This window comes from Monopterus albus, unplaced genomic scaffold (assembly GCF_001952655.1).
Source record: "Monopterus albus unplaced genomic scaffold, M_albus_1.0 scaffold66.1, whole genome shotgun sequence".
Taxonomy (NCBI): Eukaryota; Metazoa; Chordata; class Actinopteri; order Synbranchiformes; family Synbranchidae; genus Monopterus; species Monopterus albus.
The window spans coordinates 2,010,797-2,036,962 of record NW_018127946.1 but is presented as its reverse complement, the minus strand read 5'-3'; the positions used below and the strand labels follow the sequence as shown (position 1 = coordinate 2,036,962).

At 39.2% G+C, this 26,166-nt stretch overlaps 2 protein-coding genes across 2 annotated transcripts in view; one reads left to right on the top strand and one right to left on the bottom strand.

The window, feature by feature from the left end:
- The window catches only part of LOC109962644 (sodium channel protein type 4 subunit alpha B-like), a 31,983-nt gene extending 15,868 nt beyond the window's left edge, over nucleotides 1-16,115 (bottom strand). Inside the window, exons 1-8 of the mRNA XM_020604535.1 lie at nucleotides 15,951-16,115; nucleotides 9,841-10,147; nucleotides 8,100-8,218; nucleotides 7,249-7,338; nucleotides 5,981-6,109; nucleotides 4,572-4,663; nucleotides 4,203-4,445; nucleotides 3,885-3,948 (exon numbers count right to left, since the gene is read on the bottom strand). Of these exons, the coding sequence (XP_020460191.1) occupies nucleotides 3,885-3,948; nucleotides 4,203-4,445; nucleotides 4,572-4,663; nucleotides 5,981-6,109; nucleotides 7,249-7,338; nucleotides 8,100-8,218; nucleotides 9,841-10,107 (1,004 nt within the window). The 5' untranslated portion in view covers nucleotides 10,108-10,147; nucleotides 15,951-16,115. The remainder of the gene's footprint in view (nucleotides 1-3,884; nucleotides 3,949-4,202; nucleotides 4,446-4,571; nucleotides 4,664-5,980; nucleotides 6,110-7,248; nucleotides 7,339-8,099; nucleotides 8,219-9,840; nucleotides 10,148-15,950) is intronic.
- Nucleotides 16,116-17,876: 1,761 nt separating this feature from the next.
- LOC109962643 (WD repeat-containing protein 48) lies at nucleotides 17,877-26,166 on the top strand (the record flags this gene model as incomplete). Its single annotated transcript, XM_020604534.1, has 18 exons — nucleotides 17,877-17,966; nucleotides 18,627-18,767; nucleotides 18,900-18,978; nucleotides 19,088-19,300; nucleotides 19,428-19,516; nucleotides 22,106-22,207; nucleotides 22,299-22,523; nucleotides 23,075-23,149; nucleotides 23,443-23,545; nucleotides 23,645-23,742; nucleotides 23,862-23,969; nucleotides 24,114-24,210; nucleotides 24,318-24,413; nucleotides 24,644-24,749; nucleotides 24,907-24,994; nucleotides 25,659-25,735; nucleotides 25,867-26,059; nucleotides 26,152-26,166. Coding segments are annotated over exons 1-18 (1,953 nt in total), but the record flags the coding sequence as incomplete, so codon positions are not given.

Genomic DNA, 26,166 nt, shown 5'->3' with positions numbered 1-26,166 from the left:
GAATGTTCTTTGCTTTCATGTTTCTTTTTTTAGTAATATCTTGGAGAATGGACTATCAATTTCCTGCAGTTTGTCTAACAGAGGAGCAGAGGAACATGTGTCAATCCTGAGTGTCTTCCTTATATCCTGAGGGGGGTGAGGCGCTGGGTCTCCATGTCCACATCACTCCAGTTAAGGGCCAAAGTTGAAACTGCCTATACAGTACAATCAGTCAGCCTTGATGCACACTGGCTTTAAAATGTAGGGGGATAAATGTCCCCTTCAACTCTACAGTAGGAGCGATAAGAAATAGCAGGACTGTTAAACAAGTAATTTATCACAAACCTATTAACTATCAAGGCTGAAAATATCATTGGAATATGTGTGTACACACACTTGTGTCTGTGTGTGTTTGTGTGCATCTGTGTCATCATAACATATGCAAAGCTTTAATTTGGAAATCTACTCAAGGATTACTTGTTGGAATACACTCAAAAGATTAAGCATCCTCTGTGTTTTATGTCCTCCATTCTGACCTGCTTAGTATGTTTCCCATGTCCACAGCCTGCTTCAGGAAGTTCTATCTAAACTGTCACAAAAGGTAATAATCCATCATTTTGCTAAGAGAAACATAAGATATACTAAAGTTAGTTTGACCTATAACCTGACGGCCAGGTCATGAAGCTGTGTCACTTTGACTTTGATCTAACACTGGTCTAACATTTTTAAAAATGCAATAAATAAGGGTGGCAAAAAAAGAGTGCAATGGCATTCAATATTTTGGATGTTACATAACCAGTGATCTATCAGATGATGAGGACATTTACGAAGAGCAGAAGCTAACATGTTGGCTCACAAATTTAGGATGTGCTCGGTAACTGTGAAGACTTCTATATTCAAAACATTTTTAAAAACCTGCATGTAGCTAGAAAGTGTTACAGAGTCATCTCAAAGACTTTAAATATTCATCAGTCCACATTTAGACATATTGTCTATAAATGGAGACGATGTGGTACTATGACTACTCTACATAGAAGTGGGCGCCCAGCCAAGATCACTACAAAGGCTCAGTGCGGTAGATAAAGGAACCTAGAATAACAGCTAAAGACGTGAAGGAGTCACCGAAGTTGGTTAACATCTTTGTTCTTGAGTCAACCATATGCAAAGTATGGAACAGGCATGGTGTCTGTGGCATGGCTGAAGTTTGCCAAAGACCACCTTAACACTCCACAACTCTACTGGGAAAATGTCCTGGGGCCAGATGAAACAAAGGTAGAATAGTTTGGAAAGAGCACGCAGCACTACATATGGCGTAAAAAAAGAACAGCATACCACCATGAAAACATCATCCCAACAGTGAAGTGAAGTACAGTGGAGGGAGCATCATGATGTGCGGCTGCTTTGCTGGACCTGGACTGCTCGCCATTGTGGAGGGGAAAATGAATTCCCAAGTTTATCAAGGTATCCTACAGGATAATGTCAGGGTGGCTGTCCACAAGATGAAGCTCAGAGCAAGCTGGGGGATGCAGCACGACAGTGAGTCTAAACATCATAGTAAATCTATTACAGAATGGCTCTGGAGACACAAAATCCATCTTTTGGAGTCGCCCAGTCAGAGCCCAGACCTAAACCCAATAGAGATGCTGTGGAACGACATCAAGAGAGCTGTTCACACCAGACATCCTAACAATATGGCCAAGCTGAAGCAGGTCCCCAAAAAAATGGTCCAGAATTAATTGCTCTTGAATGTTGTGCAAGTCTAATCCAGCTAGAGCAAACACTTGCTTGAGGTTATTGCTGCCAAAGGTGGTTCAACCAGCTAATAAAACATTGCTGCCATTACATTTTCCACCATCACTTTATATGTTTAATGGGTGTGTTCAATAAAGTGATGAAAGATCATGAATGTTTGTGTTTTATCAGCTTAGAAAGATTGTTTGTTGGTATTTGTGACTTTGGTGAAAATCAGATCACATTTTATGACCAATTTATGCAGAAAACCAGGAAATTGCAAACAGTGCCATTACCTTTTCTTGCAACTGTATATATGTTTGCATACATACAGTATTAATTACTGTATGTATGCAAACATATATACAGTAATTAATACTGTATGTATGCAAACATACATACAGTATTAATTACTGTATGTATACTGTATTAATTTGCAAAATATATGGTTTATGATGGCTGACTCTAAACTAAGCTCTACATGGTTTACAACTAGAATGAGGAATCAGTGATGATCTTGCCTATGTTCAGTGTATTTTATTCAATTTTATTGTATGAATTATATTTTATTGCATCTGACTGCTCTATGAACTCCCCATTCACTGTGTCTAAAATAATATTTTGATGATGAATTACCATTTTCTTGGTGACGACATTAGAAACTATGGGATAGAAAAGGACTATGGTAATGCTCCTTATTCCTTTATTGTCCAAAGAGCCATTATCACACTCATTATACACAGGGAAAAAAACTGAATGTAGATCACAGTGTTCTGCTGTTAGAGCTTCACAAACTACACACACAAAAAAAACTCCAACTGCAGTAACTTCAAGATAAACTCTGGGATAGCTGGATGGATCATATTGGTACTAGCCATATTTTAGCGAGCTATTATTTGAGAGTTTAAAGATGTAATTTTTGGTCTGACTTGAACACAAATGATTGAATCAGATTTGACCTCTTGTGAGATTAGGTGTCTGTTTTTGGAGGAAAGGTCACAGAGTGAGATCACAAACTAAAGGGTTGGACGCCAATAAAATGTGTCTTTTTCTATTAACTCAATAAAATATTATAGTACTACAAATATGCTATGTCTTTCCTTGCTGTTAGAGAAGCCCTTCAACTTTACACCAGCAGCTATCAGCAAAGAAAGTGTGAAACAACCAAGAAATTCTCACACTGTAGAAGCTAATACAAGTGAACATGCTTCAAAAATTTCCTCAACAATAAATCAGTTAAAGCAGTTTAATGGGCTGTTTACTGTTCAATCCCATATGTAAGTTAAAATACCAAACCAAACAGGTTCAGTATAGAACCACTTATTTTAAGAATGTAAGAAAAGAAGAAAAAAAAACATTTGCACCAAACTTCCCTGTAAAAACTAACTATAATCACCATTTTTGTTATTGTATACCAGAAATGATCTTGTATCATTAACAAGAGCACCTAATGGAAGCCATTTGTTGAAGCAGCAGGATTTCAGATTCACACAGATGGGTACTTAGTTCATTATAACCCTTGAACTTGGCCTGGCATGGACAGAGTCATCCTGCTGTGCTTGTTTCAAAAGCATTTGGATTTATAGGATTATTCAGTGCATAGGCTGAGTAGCAATATTTGGATGGTTTCACACTGAGCCTTTGATTGGGAACAAAGTCTGTCACTCCACAGATAAAATATCGTCTCTGTGTGCCCACATTTATTTATACCACATGTGAGAAGGCTGTAAGTGCTGGGTCTATACATTTCACTTTCTGTTCTTTTACAGTATTTTATATAACTTTGTACAGTAGAAAGCAGTTGTATTTATAGCTGTTCATTGCAGTGAAACTAACTGACATATTAAAGCTGTATGCTTGAATACTTCAGTACAGTATCTCCTTCAAACAATAACAGAATATTAGTCCAGAATATCATTACTATTTATTGAACTTTAAGTAACAGAATGAAAGTATGAACCATAAAACATGCCGTATCAGATACCGATCAGATGCCGATCAGGTATTTGTTTGTTTTATTGTTCCTCAAAAACTATTCACACCAAGCCCAGTGCTCAAGCTGCTATATCGCATTACACACGTCATATGTGGGATCAAAAGCCATTAGATGCTAAACATTTTGATATTACGTAATAGGCTGTAGATGATTGACAAGCTGTAACCAGGACACTTACCCTGCATCACTTCCATATCCACATATTAAGGCATCCTTTGCTCCTTCAATTTTGTAAAAATTATCTAAGGAAAGGAGAACAAGAAGTTATTGCCTGTCCCCTTGTTGCTGTCACTGTACTTATCCAGTTAGTGTGCTTGAATGTTGTGTTGACTGAAAAGACTAGCAGATTTTTAAATACCAGGTAATTTTGGTGGAGGGTGTGCAAAATATGTGTTTTAAAAAAGCAGAGGGAGGGGGGACACTGAGTTTTAATTCAACATAACCCTGTTTTGTTACGGTGCTAAGCTCCTCTACTCGTCTTTAGTTTTTGGCTGACCTTCACTGGTGAGAAAGTCCACACTGGAGCTCCAGGTTCTGTTGTTGCAGAAGAAGGATCCGTTGGGGCTGAATGAGGAGTTGACACAATGCGCAAGGCTGCGGACACACTTTTGTCGCAGGAGCCCCATGAAAAGCTGTAGGCCAATGAGGGCAAACACACTGAGACAGAAGACAGTTAGGATCATCACATCTGCCAGCTTCTTCACAGACTGGATCAAAGCGCCAACGATAGTCTTTAGACCTTGACAGAAAAGAAGAGACAGTAAAAGTTAGTAATAACTTTGGCTTTACAGAGATTTTGCAGGCATGTTTGGAAACAAGAGGACATACAGACACAGCCTGTGGTTTGACCTGTTAGTCACCTTACCTGGAATGACTGATATGGTTTTCAGTGCTCGTAATACTCTGAAGGTTCTTAATGCAGAGACGTTTCCAAGGTCCACGAATTCTGTCACATATCTGGTATGTGATATAAAGAAAGAAGGAGATTTAACAAAGTAGGTCTTCTGTATGGCATGGTATACTTGACCTCATGTATAACATGCCTTAACAAATACATTTCATATTAATAACACGGGTTTCTAATAAGGTTTTTTAAATGTGCTTATTGTCTGAGTGTAACCCTAACCCTTCTTCAAGGGGACTTACAGTGCATTAAAACATTTTTTGGCCACATGGCCATAAAGACAATGGAGCTGACATACTTTTTCGGTTCAAATGGCTAATGTATTAGTACACAGATGCCTTTTTACACATGCAGCAAATACAATGCATACATTTGTTTCTGGCCAGCTGATGTTTCTAAGTCAAAATATTCACTTTTTTTATACATTTGTTTTTGCTATCCAAAACCTGAGAAATAACTGGCCTTTAGCTGCTAAATGCTAACAGGCATGTTCGCCAGCTAGTTGCTAACTACCTTTAACTACTGTGATAGGCAGGCAATACAGGTTTTTTGTTTTGCTTTTTTCAAAGTGATTTGCTAAAAACAGCCACCTGGTGTGGTTATAAACACTGCTAAAGGAGCGGTAAAAGTGAATCAAAACTGTAACGTTGTGGCCTGGAAAACCCAGAAAACATTATAAAACTCACCACAGGCTGAGAGGAAACCACAAAATACAATTCTGTCTAGTTTCGTTAAGTCTTTTTGTATTCAAGTAGTCATGTGATGCACTGATAAGATAAAAACACAGATTACAGCGTCCTTAAGAGTTGAAACAACAGAGGAAAGCATGTATAAGGAACTTGCGAGATAAAATGACATCAACGAATTTGAGCCATAATTAATCAAAAACAAATTAATCACCTTAGGTAATGAGAATCTATGCCCAGTAAAGATGATTTTGACTTGCTGTTTCCAAACAAATCAAATAACCTATCAGGATAATTGGTCTCTGACAATGCAGCAGCTTTGAGAGGTCACCTGTCTAATCCTCCATCATCATGGGTAGTGAGTCATGGCACAGAGAACTCTGACCACTACAACAGGCTTATCCTTTATGGTTTTTCAAATCACCACTCAGGATGACTGCAGTCACTTTGACATTACTGAAAAATACTGAAAGGAGGAAATTTTGGTTTATCTGCACAATAATACAGTTTGCACAAAAACTGTCCCACAAGACAAAACCTGCCCACTAAAGGTGGACCTTTTTTAATGTGATGTTTCTCTGGTAGTTTCTACACACACATGTGGAAAATGTAGGCACAGTTAATGGAAAGTACTGTACATTTCAGGTGAGACTTGATCATTTATATAATGATATTGTTACTCACGCCATGACAATGACGGTGAAGTCCAACCAGTTCCATGGGTCTCTCAAGAAAGTAAACGGTACCATACAAAATCCTCTGGCTAATATCTTTATTGCTGACTCAAATGTGTAAATGGCAGTGAAAGTATACCTGGAAAAATGTATGGAGGAAGAAGAAATTGCAGTGTTACACTGAACTCAATGTTGCACAAGAACAAATTTAAGCATTAAAAACTGTAACAGTGAATAGTGAAATCAGACTTACTATAAACCATGAATAATTAATAATGTGCAAACACGTGTAGCCCAACAATTTTACACTGGATGCAACAAATGATTTGTACTAACATAATTATGGATGAGTGATGTCACTGCCAGATTGTCCAGTATACAAGCCATAATATAACAAGCTGGAACTGTTTAATAAGACAATATTACTGTAGTCTACATTAATATGTGTTCCATGTTTACAAGTACAGTACATTACAGACATGTGAAAAGTAAAGTACTGTAAGCCAATGCAGTACACATAGGCAACAAACTGAATTTTAAAAAAATGGTAAAGACTTTCCAATTTGTGTCAAACTTGTAAACAGTTTTTTAAATCATGTCTGCCACTAAAGACTGGAAGTAGCTAGCTTGGCTCTGTCCAAAGGTAACAAAAGCGCCATGGTAACACCTCTACTGATTTTATGAATTATTTAATCTATACAAAAACCAAAGTGTAAAAATTAGCAGTGGCAATTTTATGGTAAAAGAGGTTAAATGTCAAACTACAGTATTTCTGAGCCCAGCTGGAGCACTGACTTCCTAAAGACTTCACTGGCTACCTCACAGTCTCAAACAGAGCCAGGCTAGCTGTTGCCCTTGTTTCAGTCCCTAAGCCCAAGCTAAGATAACATAAACTAAGATAATGCCAAGCTTAACAGCTACTGGCTGTAACTTCATATTTAAAATGACAGTGGCACCAATCTTCTCATTTAACTCTTGGCAAGAAATCAAGTGGTTTCTCTTGAAATTGAAAAACTGAAAACAAATTGCTAAAGTTGCAAAAGTGAAAGTCCTTGTCTGTGCAGATTGCATGCCACATGCTAAAACTGCCTGGGAACAACTGATGATAACTACATGCATTATATTCGGAGTGTAGAAAATGTTACGTGCATTACATTACTTACATGAGAACTGATTCTTCAATCTCTGATAAAGCAACAAATCCCAGCAAAACCCCATATTAGAACACATATAGCACAGATCAGACAACAGCTTATACAGTATTTCGCATGTACTTACTCCAGGTACTTGGTCCATGGTGCTGGATCAGACATGGCCATGAAGAAACAATTGGTCAGTATAGTGAACATTATGAACAGGCTAAACAAAGTGGAAAAAGGGTTAAGGAAAGTGTACTGTGAAATAAGCATTTATAGCCTGTGACAATGTATCAATGTATCCAAATACACTTATAATATTTGTAATATTTTAGCTGCAAAGAACCAGCAAACGTTGACAGATATTCAATAGATGATTTAACAAATACATGTTCTGTAATTTATAACATAAAATAAGGAGATCCAGAGAAAAGACTCCTTCCTGCATGTAAAGCACAGTCTGGCTGTCTGAGAACTAATAGCCAGCTGTCACATGATGTGAAATCTCCTTGCTCTTATTTCATTTCAGAGATTAGAAGAGGGATATTAGGGGATTTGGTTTGTGATGCCAGAAAGAACCATTACAAAGCTGTTTGAAAAATGGGACTATGGAAAAATCCCTTAGAAATGTACAGGGGAAGTTGGTAAATATTAAAAATTGGCTTATCTGTTAGTATGAAATGACTGACTTCTGGCCTTGTTACAACATAAAATTAACATTTTGGTGGAAATATTACTAAGGGATTTGTTCTGAGCAAGCTGCCTGACAATTAATACTAAAATACCTAAAGTATCTTTTCCATTATTTTCATCTATATTTCAATCATGTTGACCCACTGGTAGTAGGCTATATTTGTAATTTTGCTAATACCGTCCTTTGACAAACCAAGTTAGGTGACAGGTAATGTCAACCACCAAGAAATAACCAACCGTGATTATTTTATATGTCCATGGCAGGGACAGGCACACGGTCAGGGCAAACAGAAAGGATATGAATGGACTAAAATTTTAATTGCAATTGATCTGATGAAGTGAAAAGGACTAAAAATGTAAAGTGCAGATGTGGCACTGAATCTGAAGATGGCCTTCCCCTTGTTAAGGACTATAAAAGTCTGCAAAGAAAACAGAAAACCAAACATTTAAAATATTATTCCTCAGAATCTGCAAATAAAACAAACTAGCCAAATGTAAATACATATTAAAAACAATTTCCCCTCATATACAGGCACATTTTGTTAGCTTTGCAGAAAATCTCAACAACAGTTTATCTGTTTTCTTTACCCAGCAGAGATGATAATGTATATCTGCTGTGTTGAGTCTACCGCTCTGACTGCCATATAAGTAAAACAGTGACTGCCCATACAAAAGTGAGACCAGCTGAGATCATGGAGACAGATCCAAAAAGGTTGACCCTTTCTTCAACACAGGTGGATTTATTTAAAAAGCCCATGGCTGCTCATTTTGCTTATTTCCAGCCATTTAATGTTTAATCTTGGGTACCTCTAGATTAGCTTTGCACCCCTCATAACTCCAAATTGTCTGTAAATATTTTAGAACGATAAAGCCAGAGAGCCTCGTCCTAAAAATGAGAGGATAGCTCACGAATGAGCACAACTCCTGTTGCTGGTGTTATGTCAAAAGTGAACAGCACAACAAACTGAAACACCATTAATTAATTTGAATCTCTCCTCCACAAATAGGTAACCAACAGTATATGTACCGATGAAGAGATGTGTTACACTCTAAACAAGACGGGTAATTGAGAAACCCCATATTTTAACTGGCATAATGCAGACATAGTAACATCTCCAGCCTTACAACAGTTCTCTCTAATGTTACAGAAACAACACATTTCCTGCAATTATCATTTCAAACATCAGTTCACATTTTGTACTACCAATTACTATTTTCTGAGCTAATGCCATAAAAGTGAAGACTGAAGGATTCTAAATCTCAATTGGTCAATCTTAGTTCCTCATCAAAGAATAAGATGAACTAAGGCAAACAACTTTTCCTTAACTTGTGGGTGTTGTCACCAAAAGATGTCTCTGGCCCTACAGGTGTTGTCACCAAAAGATGTCTCTGGCCCTACAGGTGTTGTCACCAAAAGATGTCTCTGGCCCTACAGATAACTGGCTGTGTTAACTACTCTACACTGCCATTTTGGCCAAGTTGCACATAAAAGATGCTTTTTTCAAGAAATTGTATGATTAAAAAAAGGCTACACAAAGATATATATAATAATTCTGAAAATGAACATACTGTATATATTCCAAACAGTGCTCATATGAATGTGGAATTTAATATTATTTGTAGTAGTCAGTTGGAGTTCTTCAAATTGGAAAAAATAAATACATGGTTCGTATTGGCAATATGGGCACTACGCCTGGACTAATTTAGTTTAAGGACACAAACAGGTTAGTGCAGAAGTCGTTAAGAGTTTGTGGTGTCCTTGCCTTTATGGGAAACTTAATCCTGTAGAGTTAAAACATATCATGAGCATCTTCAGTGACATATTGTTTAGGGATAGCTTGGACTGGAATGAAAGACAACTTCACCTGCACAAATACACAGATAAATGTGAATCTGCACGGACACACACAGATAAACCCTCAATATACCCACATGTAGAAATAATCGGTCATCTGTTGTGCAGACAAACATGTGTGTGTATGTCGGTGCTAACACATCTGTACCCAGTAACCCAGTAACACGCACACACAATCACTCTCACCCTCTGGTTCTTGTAGTAAAATTGATCAATATCTTCCAGTGGCACCCCAATAAGTTCTGGAGGGATGTCACCATAGATGCGTGGCAGCTGCTTGCCTGCCTCCAGGTCGGCCATGGGTTTGGGTGGCTCTGCGCTCCTGTGAGCCTCCTGGCAAACCTTGGCATTCTTGGCCTGCTCCTCCACAATCCGCTGCTCCAGCGCAGCCAAGGATTCGCGAGTAAACCGCTGCAAACCATTAGGACCCGTTGGTAACAGCATGGCTGCCATCTTTTCATTCTGATTCTCATGTACTAGAATTTACTTACAGCTACAGGGGCAGAGTGAAAACAAAAGGAAAGCAGATAAAGGAGGTGAGAGAAAATAATCAATATAATTAATTATTAATTAATTAATATAATTGAATCATACAGCCTTATGAAAAACAAAATGTCCTTGGCACAACAAATTAAATTATTTCTAGTTTTTCAAATTACTTAAAAGCTGCCTTAATCAATACTTTTATCATGGAGGAAATTACTATAATATGAAAATGTTTTTTGCCTCAGAGGGCCACAGACAATGATCATGGAACCCTGCATTTTACGCAGCTTTATTTATTTTCCTAGCAACTTTCAGCTCTTTACTTTGGTTGTGTGTCATTGTTTATCATTCACTTTGAGTCTCATTGCTCTCATTAGCATACAGTAGTTTTCAGCAGACAGGTATCTTGTATGAAAAAGCTCTGATACACCCACTGTTTATGTCTATCACCAGCTAGCTGACAGAAAAAATGGCTAGCATGTGAACATAAAGAGTGAGATATTTTGGGTTTGCAGAAAGCAAAACAGGTGCAACAGTAGACTGATTATTGGACTTTCAACAGGTGGACACAAACATCACTCCAAATGAATGTTGCTCCATATCTGCTTGATGTCTCACAATAGCCATTGTTTGCTTTGCTTTGAAAGAACAACAAAAAACCAGAGACGACATAAATTCTTTACCCTTCCCATTGACCACCAGCCTTCTATGATCCAACTGTCTCTGTCAAACTAGGCCAGCCCTAGCTGTGAGTCACACAGATTAAGCCCACAGCCTGTAGCTCTGATCAGGGGTTTTCACCAGTGATGATTTAGCATGGTGATCACTTGTTTGCCTCTTGAACTGAAGGAAACTGCCTGGACTTAGTCCTGACAGCTGCACAAAAGACATACTCTTACATTTGCAACAGCACACCAAAATGCACTATTACTGTAAAATCCAAAATGTCCGCCTATTTCTGTGTTTATATTTTTAAACTATACTGTGCCAAGTTGCAAAAGATTATCAGTGAAACAGTGCAGACTGATTAAATGATCAATGTCACATAATGATGCTGAAAGGTGAATGTCAATATGACAATGTGTAGAGTGTGAACTCAAACATGGTTCCAGTTGATGAAATCTGGGATTTCTGGACCTTGGTTATACTTCAAATTTGAGGACATTGTTTTTTGGGGTAGTTATAAACACAATACTGACATATCAACTTACAAAGTTGTTACTGGCATGCATGCAAATACATTATGGCGTTGCCATTCATTCAGAGCATGTGTCAGGCAAATGTAAGTCAAATATCCATTTTCCTTTTTGCTCTGTTTTTAGTCTTCACTAGTTCCTGAGGGAAATATCCACCTTTAACTGCCAAATGCTCCACTATGTTCACCAGCTAGTCACTAACTGCATCTGTTTTCTTTGCCAGCTGTTTGGACATGTAGCATGCAATTGCTTTCTTTGAGCTTTTTCTAATGAAAACAGCTGTGGCAAGAAATTTGGTTAAGAGTAGTGAAGGTGAATAAAAACTGAAGTTGTAGGCTGTAAAACCAAAACAATGAGCTGAAAGATGCTCAGGCAGTCCAGAGAACTAAGAAAAACTGCACAGGTGAATTGTTATGTGTGAGGCTATACAGGACTCATATGCAGACACGAAGACAAGAAAGGAAGAAGAGAACGGGACATGAACAAACTAAAGCTCATAGAAAACACCAAAATCCAAAAATACCAGGCTCCAGAGTGATGAAGGGGAATACACAAAGGGCAGAGGCCTTATGACACGCAGGCAAGGACCAAAACAGGAGAAACCAACAACTAACTGAGGGATGTGAGGTGAATTTAAAGGTTGAGCCAGGAAAGCAAATGAGCAAAAGGTGAAGGCGAAGAGCACAAGACAGGAAATAAAATCAAAACTGATGATTTACTATGTAAAAATGAAGCTAAAATATTGTGAATATGGCGGCCTGCAAGTCCTTCGGCATCATGAAAGCCCCCTCCCACCCCAGGTACAGCCTCTTCCAACTCTTACCATCTGGCTGGAGGTACCAAAGTATCAGGACCTTCTCAGCACGCTTTATACAGAAAACTCTAAGCCATGAACATTCAGGAGAAAATACACTGGCCGTTGGTTAAATCCAGGTTGTTTCTGCTAATGTAGGACTGCTTGAACTTAGTCATTTTTGGTTTACAGTTTTAGTTTCAGTCTACAATTATTTTATTTTTTGCACACCTATTTATTATTTTGCACTCATCCCTGTGTCTGGTCTGCTGTATATTGCACTGGGGCCCATGAGAAACAACATTTAATTTCCCTGAATAAATGATAATCAACAGCTTGGGTCTACATATGGATGTCAAAAATCTGTCTAAAAAGAGTGTGTGTGTTTTGTTGTTATTAGCAAACTCTGTTCCTCCACACTAAAACAAAGAATAAAGACAACTTGCAGGTAATCTGATCAAAGACTGAAGTCACGATCTAAATAAAGGGCTTTCTACTACCAAAGATTCACTCCCACATTTTACCCAGTGTCAGTCTGATATTTTAATAACTGAAAAGGCTTTCCAAAGACAGGATTACATTTCTTTGTTCCCCTTTTGACAGAGAGGTACCATTGTATCCTTTTCATACTGGCTAAGCTCTGGGAGTCCATCTCCTCCTGTCCTGAAATGCATTGATCCCGTCACACGTTCAGCCAGACGCGAGTTATCTGCTTTCACTTATTTGGCCCAAGTTGATTTCAGGTCAGCTCGTCTCATACACTGAATCTGGTGCTTTCCCATTCACCATCACAATAAATAGGTTAAGGTCCATTTGCAGCATCACAAAGCAGATAAACAGGTTCAAAGCAATGGTGTTTCTGTCATGATGTTACAGGATGTGACGAATCATTCACAGGCAGCCACAGTGGTAACAACAAACCGTAAGAAGCTGTTAGAGTGATCTAGCACGACTATCCAAACTGTATATTAATATTATTGAGCTACTGGGAGAACATATGCCACGTGCACAGTTTTGGTTTGCATGCCAGGTTAATTAAGAGAAGAAATGGTAGTAAGGAATTAGACTGGACAGAGGCATAGCTGCCAGATGTAATAGGTCATCACAGCAAATAATTATGATAATTTGATTAAAAGTATAGTGGCGCCATAGATCGCCACTTTTGACACACACACACACACACGCACACTTGTACTTCTATCTTTGTGAGGACACTCACTGACATAATGCATTCCCTAGCCCCTTACCATAACCTTAACCATCAGAACTAAATGCCTAATACCTAACCTAAACCTAATTGTAACCTGAACCCTAAAACCAAGTCTTAACCCTCAAAAAAAGGTGCTTCAGAAAGTGAGGACCCACCAAAATGTCCTCACTTCTTCCACCACTCGCTTTGTCTGAAATGATTACTTAATAATTACTAACTCATTAACAGTATCACCTCTTTGCCACCATGTTGTTTTACTCTTCATTTATAACACTTCAACTGGACTGTGTCAGCTGCTTTGCTCTGTACCCATATCTAAGTTTCAGCTGCCATATTCTGAGACAGGAGACAAATATGCTGTTTATGGCCCCAGACTCTGGAACTCGCTACCGCTTGAGATTAGGTCTATTACTGAGTTAGCGGTTTTTTAATCCACATTAAAAACACACCTTTTTAAACAGGCTTTTGCTCTTTAATTTGTTTTATCTGTTTAAACAGCATTGTGTACATGTTGTTCTATGTTTTTTGACTGTTTAATGTTGGTTGATTGTTTGATTATTGCTTTAGTCTATAGATGTGTTTTTACTGTGCAGCACTTTGGGCCCGTTCTGAGTTGTAAAGTGCTAAATAAATTATGCTTTATTATTATTATTATTATTATTAAATATCATTATGTGGATAGTGCAGAGGGAGGAACCTGAGGTCCCATTCTTACTTTGTAGCCTTCATCCTGAATGTCACTTAAACTGTTTATCAAGGGAAGCTCCTACAAATATCAATGTGGTTTCTGTTACTTTCCCCCTTGTTAATATTAAAATGATTTTATCCAGTTAGTAAAATTTCTTCTGCTTAGTCACAGACTTCTTGTCCAATTCTATTGTCTTAATATTTGAAAGGCCAGAAAAACACAAATCTCATGTTTCCCTTGAATTTTTCATTCATTCATTCATTTTCTACCGTTTGTTCCCTGAGCGGGGTCCAGAGCCAATCCCGGCCGGCAATCGGGCGAAGGCAGGGTGTACCCTGGACAGGTCGCCAATCCATCGCAGGGCTAACACATAGACAAACAACCACACACATGCACTCCTATGGGCAATTTAGATACACCAATCAACCTAAGCTGCATGTCTTTGGACTGTGGGAGGAAGCTGGAGTACCCAGAGAGAACCCACGCAAGCACAGGGAGAACATGCAAACTCTACACAGAAGGGTCCCAGGTGGGGCCCGAACCTGGAACTTTCTCGCTGTGATGCAACGGCGCTAACCACTGTGCCACCGTGCTGCCCTTTCCCTTGAATTTCTTGGATTTAATGTTACAGACTGAGTCTTTAAAACAGAACAAGTGTGATCACCTTATCATTATAATGGTCATTATATAACATGTACTACTGCTAAAATGTTTGCTAAGTATAAGAAAGGATATTTCTGCAAATGAACAATTATATTAAAGGTTTCTGTGGTAAAACTGGCATTTTGAATGTTTTTGTGTTACTTTTTCTCTAACATTAGGATTTAGTAATTCTCTGGATTTATGAGGTCAGGATACAAGATAATACAACGAGCATATCAGTTTGTTCTCTCACTGGTTATATACTGTAATCTCATATGAATGGTTTCATCCAGGACCACTTCATGCATGTAGTCACATGTTGCTGTTTCATTTAAAATGTTCGGGCCTGATTATATCTGCTGAAAACGTTTCTGCTTTCCTTAGTACATCATAGAATCTAACTCATCAGATTTGTCAGATACGTGCTAGTCCAACGTCTGCGTGTTTTCTCTATTGTAACAGTAACATATCAGAAATTACATATGCTTGTCTTCAAACAATGAATTAATGAAACTAATTAAACAAGCTGGACTTTGGACATAATCTGAGAGGTTCAAAACAAAGTTCCACTACATACTGGAGTTCAAAGTGTACATATCATCTCTCTGTTCTTCTCTCGGCATTTCTTTTGCAAAAACCTTTCTGTGTAATTGCAGCAGGTAGCTTGAACTCCTAGGTTACACAAGGTATAGAGCTAAGCTACACCATAAGACAGTGGTAAAATTATTGATGAAAAATGGTTTCTATGAGCTCTGCTGTTCCAGCCATAGATCCTTATGCCTATTTGAAGCCCCAGAAACAAGAAAATGCTAAAGCTATTCATCAGTTACAATAGAGAAGATGATGATCAAGACTTCAAGTTTCACATTCCAATTTTGGATGTCACCAAAAGAGGAAAATGGATCTCAGTTGTGTAACCACATGTCATTATGTAACCTGTCACCCAATGCACTTCAAAATGAGATAGTACATTTTTGCACTGGAAGCACTGTATATGTCATCTGCGTATGGTATTTGCAACAGAACAGTGAGAGACCATGAAAGTGAATCACTGAAGTGTAAACCTAAACATTAAATGGATGTTTTTCATTATGCTCTTTCTGGTATTTTATCTTTTGTATAGCCTAATATAAACCATGTTCATGATGTTTTAAATTATAGCTTAAGTGTAAAACCAGACTGCATGTCAAAATTAGAATTTAAGATTTTTTTTTTCTATGGTGTGGAGAAATGCTCTAGTAGCTGAAAAAGCAGAGGACAAAATAGTTTCATGGTACTTACACATGAAACTTTGATATTCACAGCATAATTTTCAGAGTTAAGTTCTTTGGGTTTCACAAGAAGGAAGAGCCAAAACCTCTGTGCAAAATCCATGTCTTCTCCTCAAGGCTTACTCTGCTTCATAATGGACCAAAACTCCAATCAACAGTGTAGAGAAGTGTCAGCAGAATCCAAAGTTTAGCTTTCAAAACTGAGGTCTAGACAAAAACCAGCGGTCTCATCACCTTATGCTGGACATTTTAAGACCCGCCACACGTACGACGTACACGCAGTCCTCTTCCCTTCCATTCGAATGGCTGCTCCGTATTCATCCTACAGAGTAAAGGTCCTGAGCCGCAGGACTTAAGAGAGGATGCTGCTGCGCAGTGGCGGCAGAGGTGCACATTGAGCAAAAAAGGGAGGGAGGATGGTGCTAGACAGACAGTATAAGGGAAACTTTTACCCAGTTGTCTGTGCGCTACCGACCACTCAAAGGTTGACATAAAACGACCTGCTTTAATTCATCTAGTCTTTACCTTTAGGGGACACAATAACCTAATGTCAGACATGACTTTTTGAGGATCTGGTGGACATGTGTGGTTGTCTGAATTTTAATTGGTGCCTATAGGCTACATCAACTTCACTACCGTAAACAAGTAGAGGAATTATGCCAATCAGAAATAAAAACTGTGAATTCGATTTGGAATCAAAGCTTGTTGCACTTGAATGAAACCTAATATGACATGATTTAAAATCATAATATGACATGTTGTGATCAGTTGGCTGAGGGGCGGACACTTTGGTTTTAGCTGTAGCCCATATCTACAGTGTTTGTGTTTTATTGCGCCCTCTAGTGGCCAAATAATAGACTTTATAGAAGATGCACCATGTGTTGTTGAATAATAAAGAGCTGCAGCATATCTCATAAACCTGGCTGTCCTTCCGACCTTTGGACACTGAGGTCATGCCCCGTGCACCTTTTTTCAGCGACATTTTCTTCATGACAGCTTTACATATTAAAAAACTAGCATTTATACCTTCATGTTTTGGAAATAGCCTACAGTTGTAACTCTTTACCTCTGTAGACTAGGCTATTTCAAAAACTGTTGACTACAGTGTGATCCAAAATATTAAGCTATATTTCTGTTTTAACAAGAAATGTTTTAGTTAAGTACAAGATTACCTAACCTATCACTGTAGAGAGGGAAAATACAATATTTTTAAGTAATTCTGTTAAGGGATCAGGCCTAAAGGCTTGCTTGTTATTTGCCTACCTGTTTGTATATGTACGGATATACAGTAGCAGTGATGGTGAAAAAATAAACGTTTTCAGTGGGATTTTGTAAGATGTTTGATTGTGACCTATATAAATGCATGTTGGAATAGGAACGTAATTTTATGTGATTATATCTGAACATAGTCATCACAGATCCTTCTCCTAGGGACACCTGGCAGTCGCCTACCCTGCCTACTGGTAAAATCTGCCATTGGGCCAATTTTAAAGATTATGTTAAGAGTTTAAACATTTTGCTATCAGAGCCCAACCCTGTTGAAACCGGTTGCTTGACAATGAATTAATCCTCAGGAAACATTGCCTTCCTTGTCACTCTTTATACTTCTATATACAACCTCACTTTCCCCTTTGTTTAGAACTAAAGGCCACCTAACTCTGACGTATTACTGATGGTTGTAATAATCTGCTGGCACAAACAACACATGAGCTTGATTTTACAGGAAAACAAAATAGACATGTTTATATATTTCACACACAAAGGCCATGACATGTGGGTGAAAACTCCAGGAAAGGCAATTAAGTGAATTATGAGCTGAAATTTGTTTGTTTCATTCTAGAGCGCCATCCATCATGGGTTTCTTTCTACAGTGTAAGTAGAGGACTGGATAAAACCGCATTACCCATGAAGCTCAGGTGCATATGTTTTCCCTTTTTCCCGGATGTAGCATCACATGAATTGACTGTCAACATGCAAGATGGCCACGCATCACAGGCAAAATGCTGCTGGGCGGAGAAAAGTACAGGTAAATTATAAGAGTTGCACTACTGCTAAGTGTCTGGCAATTGTAACACCAGTGACCTCGCCTTAAAAACCAAGCCGCTTCAATGGTACTTGACAGACAGGAAAACCTGCCAGGAAGAGGCAGCGTTACTGTTATGAGTCATGTCTCAAGCCGGCTAACCTAGCTAGCATAGCGTACTTTAGTTGTTAGCATGTCATGCTAACATTGCCGCCTCAATGACTGATATTATATGCCTTTGAAAACAATTCCCATACAAATACGTTTAAAATACGTCGTAATGTAACTATGAAGGTCTGCAATCAGCATAAGTGATCAGTGTGGTAGCTTAGCCGCATTTTTATACAGTGTTAACGATAGCTTAGCTACACTGTATCCGGGCTCGGTCTAATTGCTGGGAGGAAAAAAATGTACGTGCCTCGGTGTTAGTATACATTATTACCATGTTAAATCATGTTATAAGTACAGAATCTGGCCATTGTTTAAATGAACCTATGTGGAGCTCATTGCATATATTTGTATGTCATTTAGTTTGGTTAACGTTACATGTTTCCTTGCTAACTCTGCACGCCCTTAGAATGAAAGTGCACGACCCCCGGCGTGTTAAACGACCAAAATATGCACACAGAAGTAGGTGTGTTCACTCTTTACTTGGTGTTTCAGGTGTCCTATGTCATTAGAGATGAAGTGGAGAAGTACAATCGAAATGGAGTGAATGCACTCCAGCTAGACCCGGCGCTGAACCGGCTCTTCACTGCTGGAAGGGACTCTATCATCCGGATATGGAGTGTCTACCAGCACAAAGTAAAACTTCTCTTAACCTGTATTAAAATAGACCACTTAATTTACTGTTCAGGCAGCTGTACTATCACATGCATCAGTGTTCCTTATTCTTTACTGTGGAGTTGTCTTACGTTTTCCTATCTGTCCTTGTAGCAGGACCCGTACATTGCCTCCATGGAGCATCATACAGACTGGGTTAATGACATAGTACTCTGTTGTAATGGAAAGACATGTGAGTTTGGTTTACAGCTGTTTTAGTTAGAACGTAGGTGTTGTGCAGTTTAGTTTTCAGCACTACATTTCTCACTCTGCTCTTCTCATGGACTTTCTTCCATTTGCAGTGATATCTGCCTCTTCAGATACAACAGTCAAAGTATGGAATGCACATAAAGGGTTCTGTATGTCAACGTTACGAACACACAAGGACTATGTGAAAGCTCTGGCCTACGCTAAGGACAAGGAGCTGGTGGCATCAGCAGGCCTGGACCGGCAGATCTTTCTTTGGGATGTGAATACACTGACGGCACTAACTGCTTCTAACAACACTGTCACCAGTACGTAGTGTTTGGTTTGTGTGACACTTATGCCCATTGCTGGGAGTTTTGATTATTCTGCATTTGTGCATTAGTTTTCTGTACTAGCTTATATCTTTCTGTGGACTTTCTGTTTTGTCTGCAACAGCCTCGTCACTGAGTGGGAACAAGGACTCTATCTACAGTCTTGCTATGAACCAGATGGGCACAGTTATTGTATCTGGATCCACAGAAAAGGTCTGTTTCAGTCACTGATGCTCACATACGAAAACATAGTTTTAACTAGGGTTGCAATACTATAAGATTTTTACTATACGATCACAGTCTCAGAAAATATTAGGGTTTCATGTTTTATGGTATTACATTATTGTTATTGTTATTATCAGCTACAGTGACTCTTAAAGGAAAGAAAATGCAAGGTTTTGTTGGTTGGACAAATACGTTAAGTGCAAGTGACTGTGACAGTTGGTTAAGCTGGATCTTGAAGTGTATTTGCAGAGACAGCTTAACCCTAAAGTGTTAACAGAATAAACAGAATTAACATGATAAAAAAAAATAGCATGCAACTATCACATGTTATCTAACTAAGGTATGTTAGCATGTGCATGTTGGCATGTTGGCACCAGTGAGAAGGTATTCACATCCTTTGGTAAAAGTATTAGTGTCACACTGTAAAAAGTATCTCTGTTAAAAGTAAACGTCCTGCGTTGAAAATGTAAAGTAAAAGTATGTAAGAATTTTCAAGAAAATGTATTTAAAGTATTAAAAGTAGAAGTGTTCAATGCAGAAAAATGCCCCGGGGACTGTTATGCAGTACTATGATATTACTCTTGCATTGTAAAAGCAGAATTATACACTTGTACTTGTTTGAGGTGGAACTCTTTGGAACTGCTTTGTATCAAAGTATAACTATTGATTATTTTCATTATGGATTAATGTGCTGATTGATTGACTTGCAAAAATTCTGACTGCCATCCCAGTGCTCTAAACAATTATCAGTATAGGTGCTAATTTACTGTGTGTGTGTTAAGGTGCGTGACAGCACAGGCAAACTCATCCTGTCCTTACCTTCACTCACACACACACACACACACACACACTCAAGTGAGCTGTGAAGGTTTGTGTGTGTGTGTTTCTTTGTGGGGTCAGATCAGGATCATTGTGAGTCCTTTTATAAGTCAGAGGTTAATGAACGGACAGACCCATGTGTTAAAACACAACAGGGAGTTGCTTTTCTGCCAGACTAATGCAAATGTACCGTCACTTTGTCACACTCTGTCATACTAGCTGCTGCTCTAGTTCTGTTATGTACTGATATTGCAAGACAGTTTTTGCCTTGACGAGAAATATCATCATGTTTTAATATACAGAGATCTTGTGGCATGAGTTCTCATCACACCCCTACTGAAATGCTTATAGAGTAAATATGGTACAAAGTTGTATTTCTGTCAATTTTTTATTTTTATTTATTTATTTTTATTAATGGCAGAAAAATCTGAAGGCCGTCCGTCATTTCGGCACATTAGAACAGAGAGGGAGATCTACACTAACTTAAAGTTAGGTCATAGGCTACTAAAAAGCCCAAATGGTTGCTATGGTATTGAAAAAGAGGAACTGATGCAGTGGATGAAGGACAACCGAGACCCTCTCACTGCTCCTCGCTATGTGGGAGCTGACAGTCTGTTGAAAAGCCATGGACTGGAGGCAACAGAGCGTGTCTGTGACCACAACAGATCACAGAGGGTTGCAACTGCACCTCTGGTGTAGAAGGAGCACACACAGCAGATTCCTCCTGGTGAAGTGAAATCTCACGTTCAACTGAACTTCTAATCGCTTTCAGAGAGAAATGTTTCCCAACTTCAAAACTTTGTGGAGCTGGGAATTCCAGTCTCCAGCGTGGCAGCAGAGCACAGGTTCAGCTTACAGCTTTAATGAGTGTCTGCCGCTGACAGAGTGAGAAAGTCTAGTGTGACCTCTGCAATACACTGCTAGAAAGTTTGGAATATAAAATGGTGACAGCTGTGTCATCTGAGTTTGAAGTAGACCTTGATGATTTTGACTCAGGTAACAGGGACTCAACTCAGACTCGACTTGGACTGTTCTTTGTTGACTTGGACTCAAACACTGGGGACTCTGGTTCATTTTTGTCCTTAGTGCGGTTTGTTTGGGCAGGTGTGAACACGGCAATCGTACTTGGGTGCAGACTAAAACAAAGGCACTGAGACTCTTGTCTGGAGTTGATCTTGGTACATTTCCAAAAGAACTCTGGAGCAGGTCATTTGTAGTGTGAATGTGATCTGACCTCGATCTGGACCAACTACAAGAGCAGTTCAGCATGTTGTATATGCTCAATATTACCCCCCTTTTCTTGCTCAGTCAACTGTCGGCTGCACATCGTCTTTGCAAAGTATGGAGCAGTATTGTATTTTCTCAAAGTATATTGGGCATTCTGTTGGCATAGTTTTATTTGGTTATTGTCCATATAATTACCACAGTCACAAGCAAATTCCAGTTATGCTGTTTACCCATGTTGCAGAGCAGATTTATTTCATAGGACTAATTCACTGGGAGAGAACACAGATCTTCTTCCTATGTTTACTTTCTTGTTCGTGCCCCAGATTCCTTTAACCAATGAGCAAAGGGAATGTTCTGTGTCCACTGATTCGGGCTACTGCAAAAAATCTGTGGGTGTGAAAACGCTCTCAGAAATGATGCAAACTGCAATTACAGGAAAAAGTCCACTTATCATGAACTGTTTATTTATAGTGATTGAGTGCATGTGAAATGAGTGAAAAGGTGTCTGTCTGCTTTCTTTCTTTTCTCCAGGTTCTGAGAGTGTGGGATCCTCGAACATGCGCAAAACTGATGAAGCTAAAAGGTCACACAGACAATGTCAAGTCACTACTGTTGAATCGAGATGGCACTCAGGTGAGCTAAGATGTCTGGTGTCAACAGTGGTTGGCAGCCATTTAACAAAGTTTTCTGAATCATAATCTGTTCCTTCCCCCTTCAAAAAAAGTGCCTGTCAGGCAGTTCAGACGGGACTATCCGCCTGTGGTCGCTTGGGCAGCAGAGATGTATTGCCACCTATCGCGTGCATGATGAAGGGGTGTGGGCCCTGCAGGTCAATGAGGCCTTCACACACGTCTATTCTGGAGGCAGAGACAAAAAGATCTACTGCACCGACCTGCGTAACCCAGACATCCGTGTGCTCATCTGTGAGGAGAAGGCCCCGGTGCTCAAAGTAAGAAGTCATTATACAAAAACCTGGGACGATTTTTCTCTTGTGTAATAATAATGTAACTTGATGCAGTGCAGTGTTTTTAATTGACAAGTTTGAATATGACATTTTGGGGGATTTTTGGTAACGTTTCATTTTAAAGGGTTATCATTAGGCAGTACTGGTTTTTATGTATGCCGATTATTACCTTCAGCTGGACGGTGCTTCCAGTGTAAACATAAATAATGCTCTGGTAGTGTGTGTTTAACTGTTTAACTGAGTTTCTACTGCATGCTTGCTATCCTACATGTTTCTTTGCTCACAGTCTGTACAGGCATTATGTTAACATCTTCATTTCTTAGTTTTTTTTTTTTTTTTCTTTTATTCTGTGCTTTGTTGGCAGTGATAGCACTTATTTTAATACAAATTATACAGTTTTATACTTTTCATACTTACAAATAAGTTTAAAAACCCATTTTGGAATAATAACCCTAGTATTCTCCTCTGTTGTTCCTCTGCTCATAACTAAACATTTGGAGTCATTCAACCTTTTGCCATCTTTCTGTTTTGCTCAGATGGAACTGGACAGATCTGCTGACCCACCGCCAGCAATCTGGGTCTCCACCACCAAGTCATCTGTTAATAAATGGGTAAGCGTGCATGGCACCTCTGAGATCACCGGCCGACTGTCAGTGTAATGACTCTAGTATACAGTGTAGATGGAGACCTGTGTGTGCAGCTGTGCCTAAAGCTATTCACCTGTAATCCTCCTGCAATTTGTGTAAAAATTTAAAGCAGCTTTGGGACGGTGTGGGTGATACACAAAAGATAATTGCATTATGTGAATCACAACTATTGCTGCAAGGAATGGTGATGGAGTGATTATTGAAATCCAGGACAATCGCTAATGAATATTATTTTGTCTGTTTTTTTTTTTGTGCAGTCTCTAAAGGGAATGCACAATTTCAGGTCATCAGGGGAGTATGATAATGACCTCAGTACTCCTCTGACACCACTGTGTACTCAGCCAGAACAAGTCATCAAGGGTAAACTTGTGTTTTTTAAAAACTCCTGATCGTTCTTCTTTCATTAGAGAATTCTCCATATCCCTCTGGTATTTTTTTAAACTCTTGGTTGTGTTTCAGGAGGTGCCAGTATTATCCAGTGCCACATTCTGAATGACAAGAGACACATACTCACCAAAGATACCAACAACATCGTGGCTTTCTGGGATGTTCTAAAGGTAAACTTCACACTCATTATGGTAGAAGGCAAATGCATCTGTTGTCCACTGTGAACCTGATGGTTAAAATCTGGTGATGCCAGTAGGTTGTATTGACCGTATGTATATGTAACATTCAGGCTTGCAAGGGTGAAGACTTGGGAAAAGTGGAGTTTGATGAAGAGATTAAAAAGCGTTTCAAAATGGTTTATGTGCCAAACTGGTTCTCTGTTGATCTGAAAACTGGGGTGAGTCACAGACCTAGTAACACATGAGCTTTTCATTTGTTTTTGCAGTTGTGGATTTTTCCAACTCTGAAGTCCTTTATGAGCTTGGTTTAGTAGTTTTATAGTGGTGCACTCAGTTTCTCCTTTCTTTTGGGTGCATCATAGATGCTCACTATCACACTGGATGAGAGCGACTGCTTTGCTGCATGGGTGTCTGCAAAGGATGCTGGGTTTTCAAGCTCTGATGGGTCAGACCCAAAGTGTAAGATATCTTATCTAACACATTTTATATACAAATGAATATTAAAGTAAGCTTGAGCTGAGGCTCCAACTCAATATTATTATATTTCACAACTGTGGTCTTTGCAGTGAACCTGGGTGGACTACTGCTGCAGGCTCTGCTGGAGTTTTGGCCTAGAACTCGCATCAATCCTATGGATGAAGATGAGAATGAGGTGAACCATGGTAAGGAGACAGTTCATTGTCTATTCACTAAAAAAATTATCAAACCGAATCTACCAGCCTTCTGCGGTGATGCTCAGAGAACTTCAACGAGGCACCATTATTCATAGTTCTGCTGCCATGACATGACGTGCAGCCATCTTGATTGACTACACACCACTGTCAGTGAGCGGTAGGTGTCCGAGGCATCATTCAGTTTGTCTAACAGAAGGATTGTGTTCTGGTGCCCACAGTGAATGGAGAGCAGGAGAATAGGGTCCAGAAAGGAAATGGATATTTCCAAGTGCCACCCCACACGCCAGTCATCTTTGGGGAAGCAGGAGGCAGAACTCTATTTAGGTACTGTTTCACTGTCTGTTAGGTTAAACGTGACTGGAGTAAGCTGCCATGGGCTTTGTGATGTCATCACTTTATATTTGTTATACAGATTTGTCATAGCTTAGAGAAATGTTAATAGTTCACTCATTGATTGCTTCTGTCTTGTTATGTGCTTCAGGTTGCTATGTAGAGACTCGGGTGGAGAGACTGAGTCCATGTTGCTGAATGAGACAGTCCCACAGTGGGTTATTGATATAACTGTAGATGTGAGTATCAAAGCTGTTTTCACCTTCTTGTTTATATAGATGAAATACATCATCTTTGTAAAACGAGTGACAGAGCAGGTGTTTTATGTCTCTATCTTGAAACACCTTCTTTTCTTCCATCCTCTAACTTTCTCATCCCACCTCCTTCCTTTTTTTTCCTTCTAGCTGCTCTTTGCCCCTCCTGTCACAATTTAAATGAGGGGCCAAAGTTAACCAGCTAACCAGTCTAGCATTATATCTTAGGTAATCACACACATGATGGCTGAGTAGTCTCTGAAGTGGTCTACAACTAGTTTCTAAAATATAAAAATTGTGCCAAAAATATAAAAACGCATGGCCTTGGATGGTAGCTGCAAACGTTCCTCTATTCAGTTGGATACTGTGATCACTAACATGCCTGTTTATGCTGTTCCATGCATTTAGAATGGACCAGAGCTAAAGTTGTCTTGCCCAAAGTTACTCAGATAACTAACATGCCAGTAGCATCAAATGCTTTATGTGTGCTGAAGGCAAACATGGATCGAACGGTGAAGATGGAGAAACTTCATTTTGGAAAACAGCTGAAAGCAGAGACCTAAAGCATTGATGTGCACTGACAGTGCACCCCCTGCTGTGCTGTGTCCCTCGAGGCATTTGATTTACATGTGTCATTCTTCTATTCCAGAAAAATATGCCCAAGTTCAACAAAATCCCATTCTACCTCCAGCCACATTCTTCCTCTGGTGCAAAAACTCTAAAGAAGTGAGCTTTTTAAAAACTTGTGTTTACTTTGTTTATATCAAACAAAGAGTACAGATGTTCATCTATACAGACCTGGATGCTGCAGGTCTGTGTTGTAGCCTGTCTGGTTTTACTGGCACTGTGTTCTGCAGGGACCGTCTCTCAGCCAGTGACATGCTCCAGGTGAGGAAGGTGATGGAACACGTTTATGAGAAGATCATCAACCTGGACAACGAATCGCAGACCACCAGCTCCTCGGCCAATGATAAGCCCGGGGAGCAGGAGAAGGAGGAGGACATGGCCATGCTAGCCGAGGAGAAAATTGAACTCATGTGTCAAGACCAGGTGAGCGCAGTTTTTGACGATGCATCATGTGCATTCTTAATGGTAGTCCATTTTAATAACCTTAACTTTCCCTTTTTTCCTCTCTGAACCAGGTTCTAGATCCCAAC